At 62.6% G+C, this 13,599-nt stretch overlaps 1 protein-coding gene across 6 annotated transcripts in view; it reads right to left on the reverse strand.

The window, feature by feature from the left end:
• ANKRD11 (ankyrin repeat domain containing 11) overlaps positions 1 to 13,599 on the reverse strand; it is a 125,126-nt gene that overhangs the window by 24,092 nt on the left and 87,435 nt on the right. For 5 of the 6 annotated variants that reach the window (XM_083851769.1, XM_083851766.1, XM_083851770.1 and 2 more), the window contains 2 exons: positions 9,667 to 9,811; positions 2,154 to 2,292 (listed from right to left, as the gene is read on the reverse strand). In XM_083851769.1, the coding sequence (XP_083707895.1) occupies positions 2,154 to 2,292; positions 9,667 to 9,753 (226 nt within the window). In that variant the 5' untranslated portion in view covers positions 9,754 to 9,811. Of the gene's footprint in view, positions 1 to 2,153; positions 2,293 to 9,666; positions 9,812 to 13,599 lie in introns of those variants that run through there. The other variant, XM_083851771.1, reaches the window with a different exon arrangement.

Genomic DNA, 13,599 nt, shown 5'->3' on the forward strand with positions numbered 1-13,599 from the left:
GGGAAAGCCGTCCTCGAGCCTGGCCGAGGAGGAGAAGGACCCCACGGTCACAGCAGGGTGGTGCCAGAGGGGAGCACGGTGCTGGGGAGCTTCTCCCACCTCTAGCATCTGGTTCCTGGAGGAAAAGACCTCGGAGGAGAGAAACCAGCTCCTGCTCAGCATCGGCCTGGCTCTCCGTGCCGTTCATCTGCAGCTCCCCGCCGCTCTCTCCTCCCCAGGGGCTGAGTCACTTCCTCTCCCTGGTCTCGACCAAATCGGTTGCTGATGACTCGCCTACACCTTCCCAGCCTTTGTTGAGCCCCGTTTGTCTTTCAGTGCACCTCTGAGACCAGCGAGCTCCCCTGCCCACAGCTCCGCCAAGCCCCGGAGGGGAAGGGGAAGGCGCATCTGACACGACCCTCTCCTGGTAGCAGCACCGGGCTGTCCCTGCCCGCCTGCTCCTTTTCAATTCCTTTCCTTCCTGATGCCGCCGGCAGCACCATTTCTAACATCTCTGCAGCCAGAAGGAGACCCGAGCCCTCTGAACAGCAGGCAACTGCTGCTGGTCCCCCAGGAAGCGGGCTGGCAGAGCCCGGCCGTGACATCCCAGCTACCACAAGGGCCAGGAAGCCCTTCATTAAGTGAGTTTGGGTTTAAAATCTCAACCGAGTCCTGCACGCGGTTCAGAAACGCCCTCGGCAGGAAGCAGCAGCAGCAGCTACGGCTGTGGCTCGTCAGCGCTGCCGTGCCCCGGCACCCGGAGGCGATGCTCCTGCACGCGCCCAGGGAGCACAGCGCACCGTGCACCGGAGCCATCCCCCAGCCAAAGCCCTCCCCGTGCCCCTGCGCCTCCCTGGGGAGCGAGCTGGGGTCCCCCAGCCCAGGCTCCCTCTGGTCCCGCAGGGCCGGGGGCTGCCCTTCATCCCGCAGCTGCACGCTGTGGCGTGTTCGCCCCGTGATGCTCTCGCCCCTCTGCACACCAAGAACGCCGACGTGACGCTCCACACCGACAAACGGCAAGCAGCGTGAGCTGCCACTCGGCTCCGTGAATTCATGTTTTGAAACTCTCTCAGGACACGGAGTTCAAAAAAGAATTGAAAAAAGAATTACCACTCGGCACAAAGAGACCCACGGAAACGTGCGGCCAGCCCCGAGGACGCACCGCCGCCACCGCGTGTCCTCGCTGCCCAGCGCGGGAGCTGCGCGGCCACGACAGCGCTCGTCACCTTCCCAAATTTGCCCTCCCAGCTTCCAAAGCGGAGGAAACCAGCCGGCGGCTCCGTTGCAGCTGAGGAGTAACAATAAGTACAAGAGGCCTGAGTCAGAGCAAAGCTTTTCCCTTCGCTTGCACTCCTCCGGCCTCCCGGCACGGCACCGGCACCTCCTGGGAACCGGGTGCTCGCCGGGGCTGCAGCCGCAGAGGTGACCGTGGCAGTGCCAGGCAGGGGGCACGCGGGGCACGCTGGTGTCCTCACGGTGCAGGGGGTCGCAGCACCCCCCCGGCCAGCCCCTGCCTGCCAGCAGCCCCAGGCAGCCACGTCTCAGCAGCCACACGCGGGGCGCATCGCTCTGACCGCCGGCTTTGCCCTGGTGCGCGCACACACCGACTGGACAGGGTTTCTCAGCTTCAGGTAAGGAAGTCCTGCAAGTCTGAAGGCCCCAAACAACAAAGTGTGGCTGCAGAGGTGGCAAACGCACTTACAGACAGACACACGTCCAGCGAGTTTGCTCAAGGCGGGCGCGTGCGACCTTAGCTTTTACCGCTTGTTTTTTGCTTTTAGAGGGAACTCGGCTCCGTTCGCTGATTTCCAAGCTCTCACTGCAAGGCCCAGCGCTGCTTCTCGGCCAGCCGGAGCCGCAGCTCCTCAGCTGGGTTAGTGAGGACCAGCAGGGAGCTGACCGCCAGCCCGGGACGGGGAGCCTCCCCCCCCTCAGAGCCATCCCCGGTCCCGTTACGTGTGTTACTGAGAACACAAGGGCCCAGATCCGCTCAGCTCCCGACGTGCCCGTGCGTCTCGGGAGCTCTCCTCTTGCTCACCGCCTTTTCCTCCGATTACAAAACCCCAGGAGACGTGGAGCAGCGCTCCAGTACGGATGGGTGAACGTCGGGCGCCGCGTGCGTCCCACCAGCCCCATGGCTCCCGTCTCCACGGTGGGGTTTGCGGTTCCTGTACCTGTATCTGAGTCCTTTTGATCTCCATTTGTTCCGACAGTGAAAGGCAACTTCCGCTTCGTGGCCCTCTCTTTCACCTCTTTGCCGCCATCGCTCCGGTCCAACTTGGGAGTCTTGGTTAGAGAAACTTTATCTTTATCCTGGGAAGAGAAAGGAGACAGCGGGTTAGCAAGCACCTTCCCCAGACCGTGGAGGGACCGACTGCCACCCCAACCTCCTGACATGCTTTTCCTCCCCTTCTCGCAGGGCTGGGTTTGTGCATGCAGCAGAAACGAGCCCCCCTGCAGCCACGGGGGCAAGAAACGGCTTTTGTCCTCTGGACAGGAGAGCGAGGAAGGGGCACCGAGGGCTGGCACAGCAGCCAGCACTGCCAGCCCCATCCTCTACCCGCTCACTGAGACCGAAGAACGGCTCGTGGTGGCTGAGGCACCGCTCTGAGCATCCCAGCAGGTCCCTGCGCGCTCAGGGAGGGCCGCAGCAGCGAGCGCTTGCTTGGTTTGCCGGAAAGGCCAACTCATTTCACCCAGCTAAAGCCCCAGTGCCACACCGCAGAAGAGCGAGGCCAGCCTGGGCTGATGTGCAGCGCGAAACCCTCAGCAACTGGCACGGAGGCAGAGGCCTCGAGGGCAGGAGGGGCTGGGACTGGGGGACCGGGGGCTGTGCGAACCAAACGGCCCCAGGAACCGGTAAAGGGCTCCCCGGGCCCGGAGGCGAGTGGGGACGGCCATGCCCAGGAGAACCGGGGGCTGCGATGTTTCTAGCACAGGAATACGGCGTTGCTACTTGACCCTATGTGATAAGGGGTTATTCTGGAGGATATTCTGGCAGCCGGCGGCCTGCCAACGTTCCCGTTATAGGGCCAGCCCCGCAGCCCCGCGCACCCAACAGGCCGGCGCTCCGGGGCGCCCACCGGGCGCGGGGTCGGCCGTGCCGCGGCGAAAGGATTGCTGCAAACGCTGCAGGAAAGCCCGCTTCTGAAGGGAGGGCAGCACAGGTTGAAGGATTTAGCTGCTTAATTCTAAGCTTCTTCCTACTGGGATTTTAAGAGGAAAAGCAACCTTGAGCACAAATCCCCCGCGAGCGTGCACGAAGGCGCAGGAGGCGACGCAGGCGCCGGGTGAGCAGTGAGAAAGCTGGTGCAGAACTGAAACTGCTGGAGCTCCACGCGCTCAGAATGCGCACAGCCAAAGTCACGCAGTTGTAGCTTGTGTATTTCAGAAACTATTAGCTCAGGCATGTGCTCCGAGTTTCACCCCTGTGCAGCTGCTCTAAAAGCGAGGCCAAAACGAGCGGCTTCTGTGATTTCAAACAAAACCTCGACCCTAGGCTCTAGGTACAGTTAGATGCAATAAAGAACCTTAACGTTTCAGATCATGCAAGACCATCGCTGGAGCCTCAGACAAGCGCAGCCGACAGAAATTCCTGCGTTCAGAGACGCCGGCCAGGCCGCCTGCAGCCAACTCCTGGCACGTGGCTCCTGCGCCGGCCTTCGCGAGACCACGGCATCACCACACGCATCGCTCCTTCCTCCTCCTCGGCTGCGCTCGCAACGCTCGACCTCCTCATCCACGTTCCAGTGCAACACTAAGGCCTGAAAAAATGGGGCTGGGAATCCCTTTTTTGGTAAAGCAAGCGAAAGGAACCTATCTGAGAGCTCAGCAGCCTGATCCCTGCCGGCGGAGCGGCTGTCGGGGCTGGAGCCGGGCACGCTCCACCGCAGGCACCGCTACCGCCCGTCCTCCTCCTCTTCCTCACGCAGCCGCCCCAGGTTGCATTTAAACACCACGTGTTGCAGTGCTGTTGTCTTATTTTTTCTGACGTGGACAAAAATAGGTTGCACCACGAAGGTGCAGGTTACGCGCTGCTGCTCTCACCAGTTCCGAGCAGCTCCGGCAGGGCAACGAGGCCAGGGACCGGCAGCAATTCACAGCCAGAACCCGGAGAGAACAGGGGAGAGGTCGGCCTCTCAGCAGCCCCTCACCAAATTCCTCATCATTTATCTGAAGCCCACAACCAGCCCTCCCAACGACCACCTTCCAGGACCACCTTGATGCCAGCAGGCCACTTTTTCCTCCCCAATTCAACACAAGCTCTGACAGCAACGCTACACCGCACATCCGTGCGCCCTGCCCCAGCTCAGCACCCAGGCAGCAGAGGTGCTGAGCTGCTTTCTCTGGGTAGGAACAACAGCAAGGGCACGGCCCCAGCGTGCAACTCAGAAACTGCCACTGCACTTCCAGAATTCCCCAGCCTGGCATTTTACCCCTGCCAGTCAGGGCTGGGACAAGAGCTCAGCACCGGCGCTGCCCACGCAGCAGCAGCAGCAGCAGCAGCCGTGCGGCGCGGGCTCAGAGCACTGCTGCAGCCCCGCACTCCCAGCACCTCTTCCACTGCTGGAGGCCCGTTTGGGAGTCTCGTGCCCGACACCGATGGCTCCGGTCGGCCAGGTCCACGTGGTGGCAGCTCGCAGCGAGGCAGGTAGTTCTGGAGGACTCCAAAGGTACCGGTCACATCTGACGCTTCTCAGATGGCGCTTACCACATCGGCAGCTGTGCTCGCTGTCTGTAGCTCCTGTTCCTCGCCCGGACCTTTCAGGCTGCCTTTCCCACCCGGTATTTAAGTACAAACGAACCTTTTGCCTGCTTTTGCAGCAGGAGGCCAGGATGCGGTCCAGCCCCTGGCACCCCGTGGCGGGATTTCCTCGACTCCCAACGCTTCTCCCAGACGTCAGCTCCACGGTGAGAACTCCAGCAAGAGGTCAGTTGTGCTCCGCACAAAAAACGCGGCTCTTTGTTTGTAACCTTCAAAGGGAGCGCAGCTGGAGCGCACCCGCCGCGTCCTCCGCTGCCTGTGAGGCTCGCGGCCTCCCAGCCCACCCTGGGAGGCTGCAAGGGGGCTGCAAGGGGGCTGCAAGGACCAAACGGAGCCATAGGAGCAGAAACGCAAAAAGGAGCGCGCTGGGCTGCAAGGCCCAGCAGAAGCAAGCTGAAATCTGCCAACTGTTCTTTGCGACAACTTGTTTAAAGCCTACCTGCGCTGAAACTCCCTCAATCCTTCGGGCTTCGCTCGCTGCTGCGGTGCGAAAGCCTGAGCCTGCAGGCGGGGGGGCTGCGGGGACTAGAAGCCAGGTCAGGCGTTCGCTGCCCGACTGCCGAGCGGGAGCTCTGCACGCTCAGGAGTGAGAAAAAGCACGGCAGAGGTAAAAATGCAGCTCATTCTACAAAGTTATTGCAACCTTGTTAAAAACACCCTGTTAGAGGAGAGACAAAGAAGAAGGGAATCGGGCAAAAAACCCGTTCCCAGACGAGGAGAGCCCAGCGTGAAAATGGAACTGGCTGCGTGAGTCCCGACGCCGGGCAAGCTCGGGCAGCGCTCCATCTGCATTCGCCCTAACGCTCAGAGCTGCTGAGCCAGCCAGGCTAGCAGAATTAACCACCGGGAACGAAGTCCCGGCCCCGCTTTGAAGATTAATTTGTTCAGCAGCGTGATGGTAACCTTTCATTCTAGTCGGAGCAAGGAAGATCCAAACTCTGCTCCCCCAGAAAGCAGCGGCCTGTTGAGGCGGCCTGCAGACGCTGCAGTGAAGCCACCGCAGAGAAATTTAGGCAGCTTGGAGAGGAACGTTCCTGAAGATAATGTCTGCTTTCGTTTTCTTATTTTAAGCTTTACTTCTGTAATTATTTCCAATCTTGTAATGAAGAACGTAGTTCTTTTCTTGAGTAAAAGCAGTTTTCACTTTTAGGTCATCTTGTGTCTCGGCTAAGCTCTGATTCATCCGAAAGGTGCAAGAATCGGGTTTCACGGAAGGAACAAATCCAAATGAATCGATGCTGCAGAGAAATGAGTAGGAGCACCCACGTGCAACGCAGGCGCGGGGCTCCTCAGCCTCTTGCTGATGGCCGGGGAGGGAGCTGGGGGCACGGCCGAGAGCTCCGCAACGAGAACAGGTTCCCCTTTGTCGGTGCTAAGACAAGACACCTTGCAAAGGGGACACAGCAGAGCATGACTTCAGGAGAAATCCCCAACCACCACGTTACGTTATTAGTAACATTTACTATATGAATACACGAATTTACTACGTGAAGCCACCTCGAGTTAGGCTTGCTATAGCAGAAGGGTGCACCATGAGTTGCTGCCGGGCGCCATGTGTTGGAGCTGAGGGCAAGGCGCTCAGCAGCGCCGTGCTGGCTCCTCTTCACACAGACACCTCTGATCAGCAAGAGAGACACTGACAGCAATCTGCTCGGGTCATTTATGGCACATACGAACAAACGCCCCGTTCTGTCCTCATGCACAGCTCACTCTAGGCCAGCTGACTATCCAAACTCAGGTTTTCAGGGCAGAAATAACCACGTAGCTCTTTGAGGTGCAAAATTCTGTAAGAGAGCCACGCGCAACCCTGTGCAAGCCAACGTGGACGTCCAGCAGAGAAGTGGGGTGAGTACGGTCTGCTTTGCAGGCAGGGCCGTGTACCTGCAGCCTCCTCTTCCTCCGTCCGTACAGCGGAGCGGTGCTGTCGGTGCCCGCAGACCCGCAGGACTGCTGCCTCTGCTGCCAGGCGCTGCGCCGTGCTCTCGCGGCACCACCAGCAGAACCTGACTCACAGCCCAGCCGCTTATGCAAAGCCTTGCGTGGAAATCCCCGGCGCCCTTTGTTCTCCAAAACGAGTTGAAAGTGTTTCAGGTTGCACCGCTCGTAAAAAGCGAGCAGCGACCAGGACAAGCGGCAGCGGCGACGTGGGAAGCCCAGGAGGACCACGCGTGCCGCCGGAGATGCCCAGCGCACGCAGCCATGCAGCAAGCACGCGGTGCTGGGAGCTTCCCCGCGGTCACGCAGCAGCACGCCGTCCTTTCCCAGCCAGCCCCACCGGGGAGCAGAGGAGGCTTCGTGCCCTGCGGTGCAAGTGGGGACGGGCAGAATTCAGCGGGCCACCAAGAGGGCACGCGGGATATGGTGGAGCCACCGCGTCCCTGGGGGCCTTTCCAAAACCAGGGGACAGCGTGTGAAGTTTCAGACTGAACACGTCACGATCAAGGCTGCAACAAAACACTCACAGTACGGAGACGACCGGGTTTGAATTCCTCCGGGGAGGCTGGTGGGAGCAGAGTACCCTCCAGCGACCGGGGGCTGCTCAGCCTCGCTCACATCTGGCTCAAAGCACCCGTGTGCCCCGCGCTCCGTGCGGCGCCAGGAGCCCCAGCAGGCAGGCAGGCAGGCAGGCAGGCAGGCAGGCAGGCCCGCCTCCCCTCTGCTGGAAGCGGGACAAGGGGGCAGGAAAAAAGAGCGAGCCCCAAACCTGGGCCCAGCACCGTCCTGCTCCGTGTGCGGTCCGACACCGCAGCGGACGCGCACCTCAGACCGTGCACGTCAAGCATTTCCCCCCCCCCCCCCAAACAGAAATCCCCTGCCGCAGCCCACAGCGAGCCGTGTGGGACCCGGGCACGTCAGGAAATGGTTTCAGCGAGGGCTCTCGTCCTCGCTGGGGCTCTGTGGAGCCGCGGCAGGCGCGGAATTACTCATATAAGGCGCGCATACTTCTCAGCAGCCCTTCGGGCCGTGCCGGCGGCCGAGGGCCGGGCAGGGCTGAGCACAGCAGCGGCCCTTATAAGGCCCCGCCGGGCTGCGGCGGCCACCAACGGGCCCGGCCCCACGCCGCAGCCCCCGGGGCCCCCCCCGGGGCCCTGACAGCCAGGAGGGGCTCGCCCTCCCCCCCTGCTCTGTGGCAGCGAGGCACGGCGAGTGTGCAAACTCCTTTCCGTGCCCGTGCTAAGGCGGTGGTGAAGGAGAGCCCGGAGGCAGCGGTGGAGCCCCGGCACCGCGCTCCAGGCCCCCCCCGCCCGCCCCCACCCCCAGTGCCAAGTCGCCAGCTCGGCCTTTGCGAGTGTTGACAAACGCAAGATAAATGGAGAGCAGCGGCCCCCGGGACAGGCAGGTAGAGCGGCGGCTGGACGCGGGAGGCCCGAGGGCCGCGTGCTCTCGCCCTGAGTCACCGCGGCCCAGCGCCAGCGGGACGCGGGGCGGTTCGCTGCGGGGCGAGTCGCTGCACCGCGTCCTCCGGCACGGCACCTCGGGGCCCGCAGGACAAACCCTGCGAGCTGCTCCTCTGCTGAGACCGGAACCGAGGAGCAGGAGGGCTCTTCCCCGTCCGTGCTGACGCCTTTCGACGGGAAGCATGAAATCGGTTGTGTCCCGAGTCATTTCGCCGGAGGGAGCTCTCCAGCCCCCTGCCCGTAAATAACCCGCGGCCTTCAAGCCGCGGGGAGCGGGCGCAGGAGGATGGGGCTGACTCACACCACGACCGATCCGTTCCCTCCCGACGCACCTGCGCCCGCAGCAAGCTCCTCGCGTGGCACCACAAAACCCCGGACCCGCGCTCCCTGGGCTCCAGCCCCGTTCGCCCAGGTAAAGGCTGGTGTCTCCCCGCGCGGGAGCCGCGAACCCCTCGGCGTGGATCCCAGAACAGATCTGCGTGCACGCACGGCAGCAGAAAGGGGAACGGGGCCGATGCCACGAGCGTGCTCGAAAACTGCGTTTCTGCCTGGGATTTCCCCGCCGGCTGTTTGTCATTTCCCTCCTCCCGTCAATAACACGACCTCGCGCCCCGCACAGAGAGAAGCGGCACTGCCACCACAACCCCTCGGACCCCGGGGGGAAGCGGCAGAGCACGAGACGCAGCACCCCTGCCGGGACAAAGCTCAGCGCCACGACCGGGGCTGCCGAACGCTCCCCGGGGAGTGCCGAGCAAGGGGGTGAAAGGGAGGCGGGCGGCGTTTGTTTCCGTAGCAGAACACAAAAGGGGTGGGTTTAAATTTGTGTTTTAAGGTAACATCTGAGCACAGCTTTCTGCGGAAGTGCTTACCGGGAGCTACCCGTACACTGGGGAGGGCCTGAAAAAGCTGCGAGGGGAGGCGCAGCGCAGGTCTGGAACAAAATGAGCATCGGGGTGCGGGAAACAAGGGGAGAAGCATGGGTTTATTTACCCTTAAACTCAGGTCTCTTTTCAGTAGCCTCCTCTCAGGCCCGGTCAGAACCCGAACACCCCACATAAACCCCCCCAGCAGTAATTCTGCAGAGCAGCTCCCGGCCAGGCCACGCTCAGCACCCAGCGCTGGGTGCAGCAGGACCAGCCCCGTCCGACCTGGCTGCGCGGCCAGCCAGAGGAGGGGAATCTGCTCCCTCCCATGCCACACACATACAAGATCGCCGCTTTGTTTGGCCCTTCCATGGCTTAGCAGGAAGCCTTACAAACACCCAGTCCTTCTGGAAGAGTCTTCCCAACACTCCCACGGCTCCTCCGAGGCGGGGCTAGGCGGCTGTAGCACTTCCCAGGAAGTATTACGGCCGCCAGGAAAATAAAGTGGACCTCATCCGCCAGCAGAGTGCCAAAACAGACTGGGTTCAGGTGGTGGCAGCCCGAGGCAAGCTGCTGCCATCTGAAACGCTGTCACGGCTTGAAGCCATCGGGCACAAGGGGCAGCATCCCCAAAGGAAGGCAAGTAAACAAGCCACGCTACCTTTTTCCCCGTTTGTTTCTCCACCATGTCGTTGCTGAGAGAGAAATCTTCTGGCTGTGGTGTTTTAGAACACCCACCCTTGGGCATCGTTCTGCCTTCCTTACTTGATCTTCATTTATGCTGCCATCGCCTCATCATCAACCGTCTGTTTAGAGAGAGAGGAAAAGACAAGTCAGACATCACAAAAGGATCGTTCCGCTGGGGAGAAAGGCAAGACACTTCCCGGGGGATAAACCCGCACCGAAATCTTCCGGGGCAGCCCCGGGACGGCAGAGCACCCACACGCGGGTAAAACCGCTGCCGGGCGGCAGCGGGCTGGGACCTGTCGCTGCAAACCCAACTTGCTTCACGTGCAGGGGAAGCCTGGAAAGGACTGCGCCCAGACACAGCAACCTCCTCTGCTGCAGCACGGCCCCGAGCGCACGGCCGCGGGACGGGGCAGACCCCGGCGGTGTCGGCCTCGCTCCCGGCCACCCGCAGCACCGCCCGCGCCTCTCCGGATTCCAAAACCTGCTCCCCAAACACGGCTCCGCGCTTTCTTCTCGTAACCGGGTTCAAAAGCGCCCCGAGGCGCAGCGCTCCCGAGGCGCCGGCCGCGGGCTCCTCACCCTCGCACCGGCGCGGCCGCGGCGCCTTGGCCTAGGTAAGGCAGTTCGGGGAATAACAAAGCGCTCCCGGCTCCTGCCATGTGTTGCCTGGTTACAGGGCTGAAAAGACAACTGACATCTGAAATACAGCGAAGCGTGAGCTGGAACAGGGATCAGAAAGGCGGGCTGCAGCCAAGGCCGGCGAGGCCTTTTTAGGTGAACAAAAATATCGCCTCTCCTGAGAGCAGAGGCTAAAAAGCAGCTGTGCAGCAGCAGAGCGCAGCGCAGCGACCCACGGCAGCTCCCGCGGCACAGGTCTGGCTCTGCCTGCACCAAAGCGGCGCAAACAGCGACCGCTCGCAAACTCTTCCCCAGCTAATCGCCACCTGACGAGGCTGCGCGTTGCACCCATTAACTTCTGAGAACAGCGGCTGGCTTTCTGCACGGCTACAATTGCAGGAAATTGTCCAGGAACAAAGTCACGCAGGGCTGCATCACAAGACTGGGAATCCTGGGGGCGGGGAGAGAGAAGGAAAAAAGAAGGAAGGCAGGGGGAAGGCAGGAGCCGCGCCGAGCCGGAGCCTCCCGCCCGGGCTGGGCACCACGGCCCAGACCCCACGGGTCCCGAGGAGCCGGGGCAGCCCCAGCCATGGGGAGCGGGTGCCCCACGGGGACAGCAGGCAGGGGGGCCGGGCGTTGGGGGTCCCCCGAGGAGTGTTTTCCTCGGTGCCGCCTTTCAGAAGCGCCCTGGAAATCCCGCCGTCATTCAAGCGGTTCATTTACGCTTCACAGACTTCAGAGCCCTTTGGGTTGGTTTGTGGGTTGGGTTTTTTCGGCGTTGTTTTTTTTTTTTTTTTTAAAAAAAAGGATTTCAGAAGCGATTCCCAGCCCCCTCCCAGCCCCGCAGCATGGCGCAGACAGCGCGAGGAGTCCCGGGGCTGGGCGCCCTCCTCCTCCCGCAGCGGCTCCGTGCACCGAGGCCTCTCCGCGTGCCCCTGCTCCAGGCGGCGCTGAGCCTCGGCGGCCCCAGCCCTTGGCTCTCGCATGAGCAGGAGGCGAGGCAAAATCTGCCTCCCCGCATTTCTGCTCCTCATCACGTCAAGCCCTCGTGGCAGCGGCGAGCCCCAGCGAAGCCTTCGCTCCACGGCTTCTCCCAGCCCTTTCCCGGCAGAGCAGCTGCTCCCGGTCGTTACCTGGCTCGTCCCGGCTGGGGGCTGTCCCCTCGCTCCCACCCCCGGCCCTCACTGCAGCGCAGGCAGAGGCAGAGCGAGCGCATGCCGGTGCGAGCAGCGGCGTCGAGGCCACCGGCACAGTTGCCCGCCCCAAGGGATTTGCTCCAGTAGCCACCGAAAGCCCACGCGGTGGAAATTCCCATGCTTCGCGCCCGGCGCTGGAGATCTGAGTGCACTCGGTAAAGGTGCCTAAAAGCGAACAGCTCCGCTTTCTGCCCTCCACGAGCTCGCTCTGCTCCCAGCAGCCGACGCCGAAAGCCAGCCCCAGGCCGCGGTCCCCGTTCCCAGCGCCTCGCCTCGCGGCCCGCACGCTGCCGGCGCCTTCTCGAACCCTCCCGCCCGCTCTCGCCGTCGGCGCGGCCGCCTGCAGCCGGGGCGGCCGCCTCTTCACGTGGAGCTCCGGCAAACCTGCTCAGCTGAGAAAAGGCCAGACGGATGCCAGATTAATTCTGCGCCCCTTCTGTTCGGTGAGCTGACTCATTACGCTTGGAAAGCTGGCTGCCTCTCCGTGTAAACAGAGCGCTGGCCCGGTTCGCAGCTTGCAGGGAGCGTTGCATTTGCACAACAATTACCAACGCAGCCTCGCTGCTCGCAGGAGGTGTGGGGAGGTGAGCGCCGCGCTGCCGGCCGGGGGGCTGCCTGGCCCCCGACCCCCCCCGGCGGAGCTGGGCCAGCCCCAGCACCCCGCTGCCTCCCGCACGCCGCCAGCCTCGCTCGCCTCCCTCCCCGCAGCCCATCGCCACCGCTTCTATTTTGTAAACAATTAACTAAGCTCCTTGAACGAGATGATTACATGTCTGCCGCACAATAAGAAGTGGGAGACCAAGTGAGCTCAACGGAATATAATCCCTCGCGCTCCTCCGGGAAAACAAAGGAGCTCTTTGCCTCTGGCCGGCGGCCAGGGCGCTGCCGCGCTCCACCTTCGGCGGGGTGCGAGCCCTGCGCGCCGCACGCGGTGACGCCAGCCCCTCCGACCTGCTCGCAGCCCTCCCTGCGTGCCCCGCGAGTCGCTTTCGATACCGGGTCCCCCGCGCCTCCCCTGGCATCGCCGGGAGGAGAGGGGCAGCCCGTGCTCACCCGGCGCGCCCTGCCCCGGCCACCAGCCCCAGGTACGGCCCCCAGGTCTGAGCCCCGAAGTGTCTCACGGCACGCACGCACAGACGCACGCTCCTCTCCCCTTCTCGGGGCGAGGAAGCCTTGGAAATGTTGCTTGGTTCGCCCGGGGCATGCCAAGCCCAAAGCCACACACTGAGACCAAACGCGCCTGTGGAGGACCTCAGAAGCGCTGGTCCCAAAAGGGAAAGGAAGGAGGGGTGGGGGGGAGCCGTCCGCCACTCCGCGTTGCACAACGGGGAGCAGCGCTCGGCCGCGCCCCGGCTGCTGGAAGCGGCGGGGGGGCGCTGGGAAGAGGCGATGGGAGCAGCCCACGCGCCCCCGAGCTCCGCAGGAGGGGAGAACCCCGGCGAGCAGAGCGGGCAGACCCACACGGGTCAAGGTCTTCGTGGCCGAAGACACTGCGATGAGCAACGCCCGCGTCGGCGACACGCAAGAGGAAATGCAAACCGTGCCAAAGCTCCCGGTGCTGTGAGCCGCGCACGAGGTTGCGGGACGGATTGCTGCCCTGTGCCCCCTGCCGGCCCCGCTCCTGGCCCGGCCCCGCGCAGCACAGCCGGGCTCCGGCCGCTTCCAGCCGAAGCCACGACGAAGTAGCTCCCGCCCAGGATCCGTGCGCTGGAGCTCGCCCATACCCTGCCAGCTCGGAGTAAGAAAAGATTGTGCCGACTTCTTCAAATGCCAGACAATAAGAAAAAAGCTGGCTGGAGGCTCTTACCCACTACAGAAAAACTCCAACACAAGGATGGGAATTAGAGGCGCAGACGTTATTTGCGCAAACCCAACACATTTGTTTGGTCTGTAAAGGCTGGAATAGGAACAAGCCCTGTCGAAACACGAAATTTCTAAAACTCGGGCTCCTTTTGAGGACTCTGTCCCAGAAAAAAACACGTGTCCTCAGATCTTTAAAAATCGCCTCAAAATAACAATTCAAATAGATCACGTCCAGATTTTGACACCTCCACCTGCTGGGAAGCAGGGGGACAAGACCAGAAGTTGAG

This window comes from Anser anser, assembly GCF_964211835.1.
Source record: "Anser anser genome assembly, chromosome: 11".
Lineage (NCBI taxonomy): Eukaryota > Metazoa > Chordata > Aves > Anseriformes > Anatidae > Anser > Anser anser.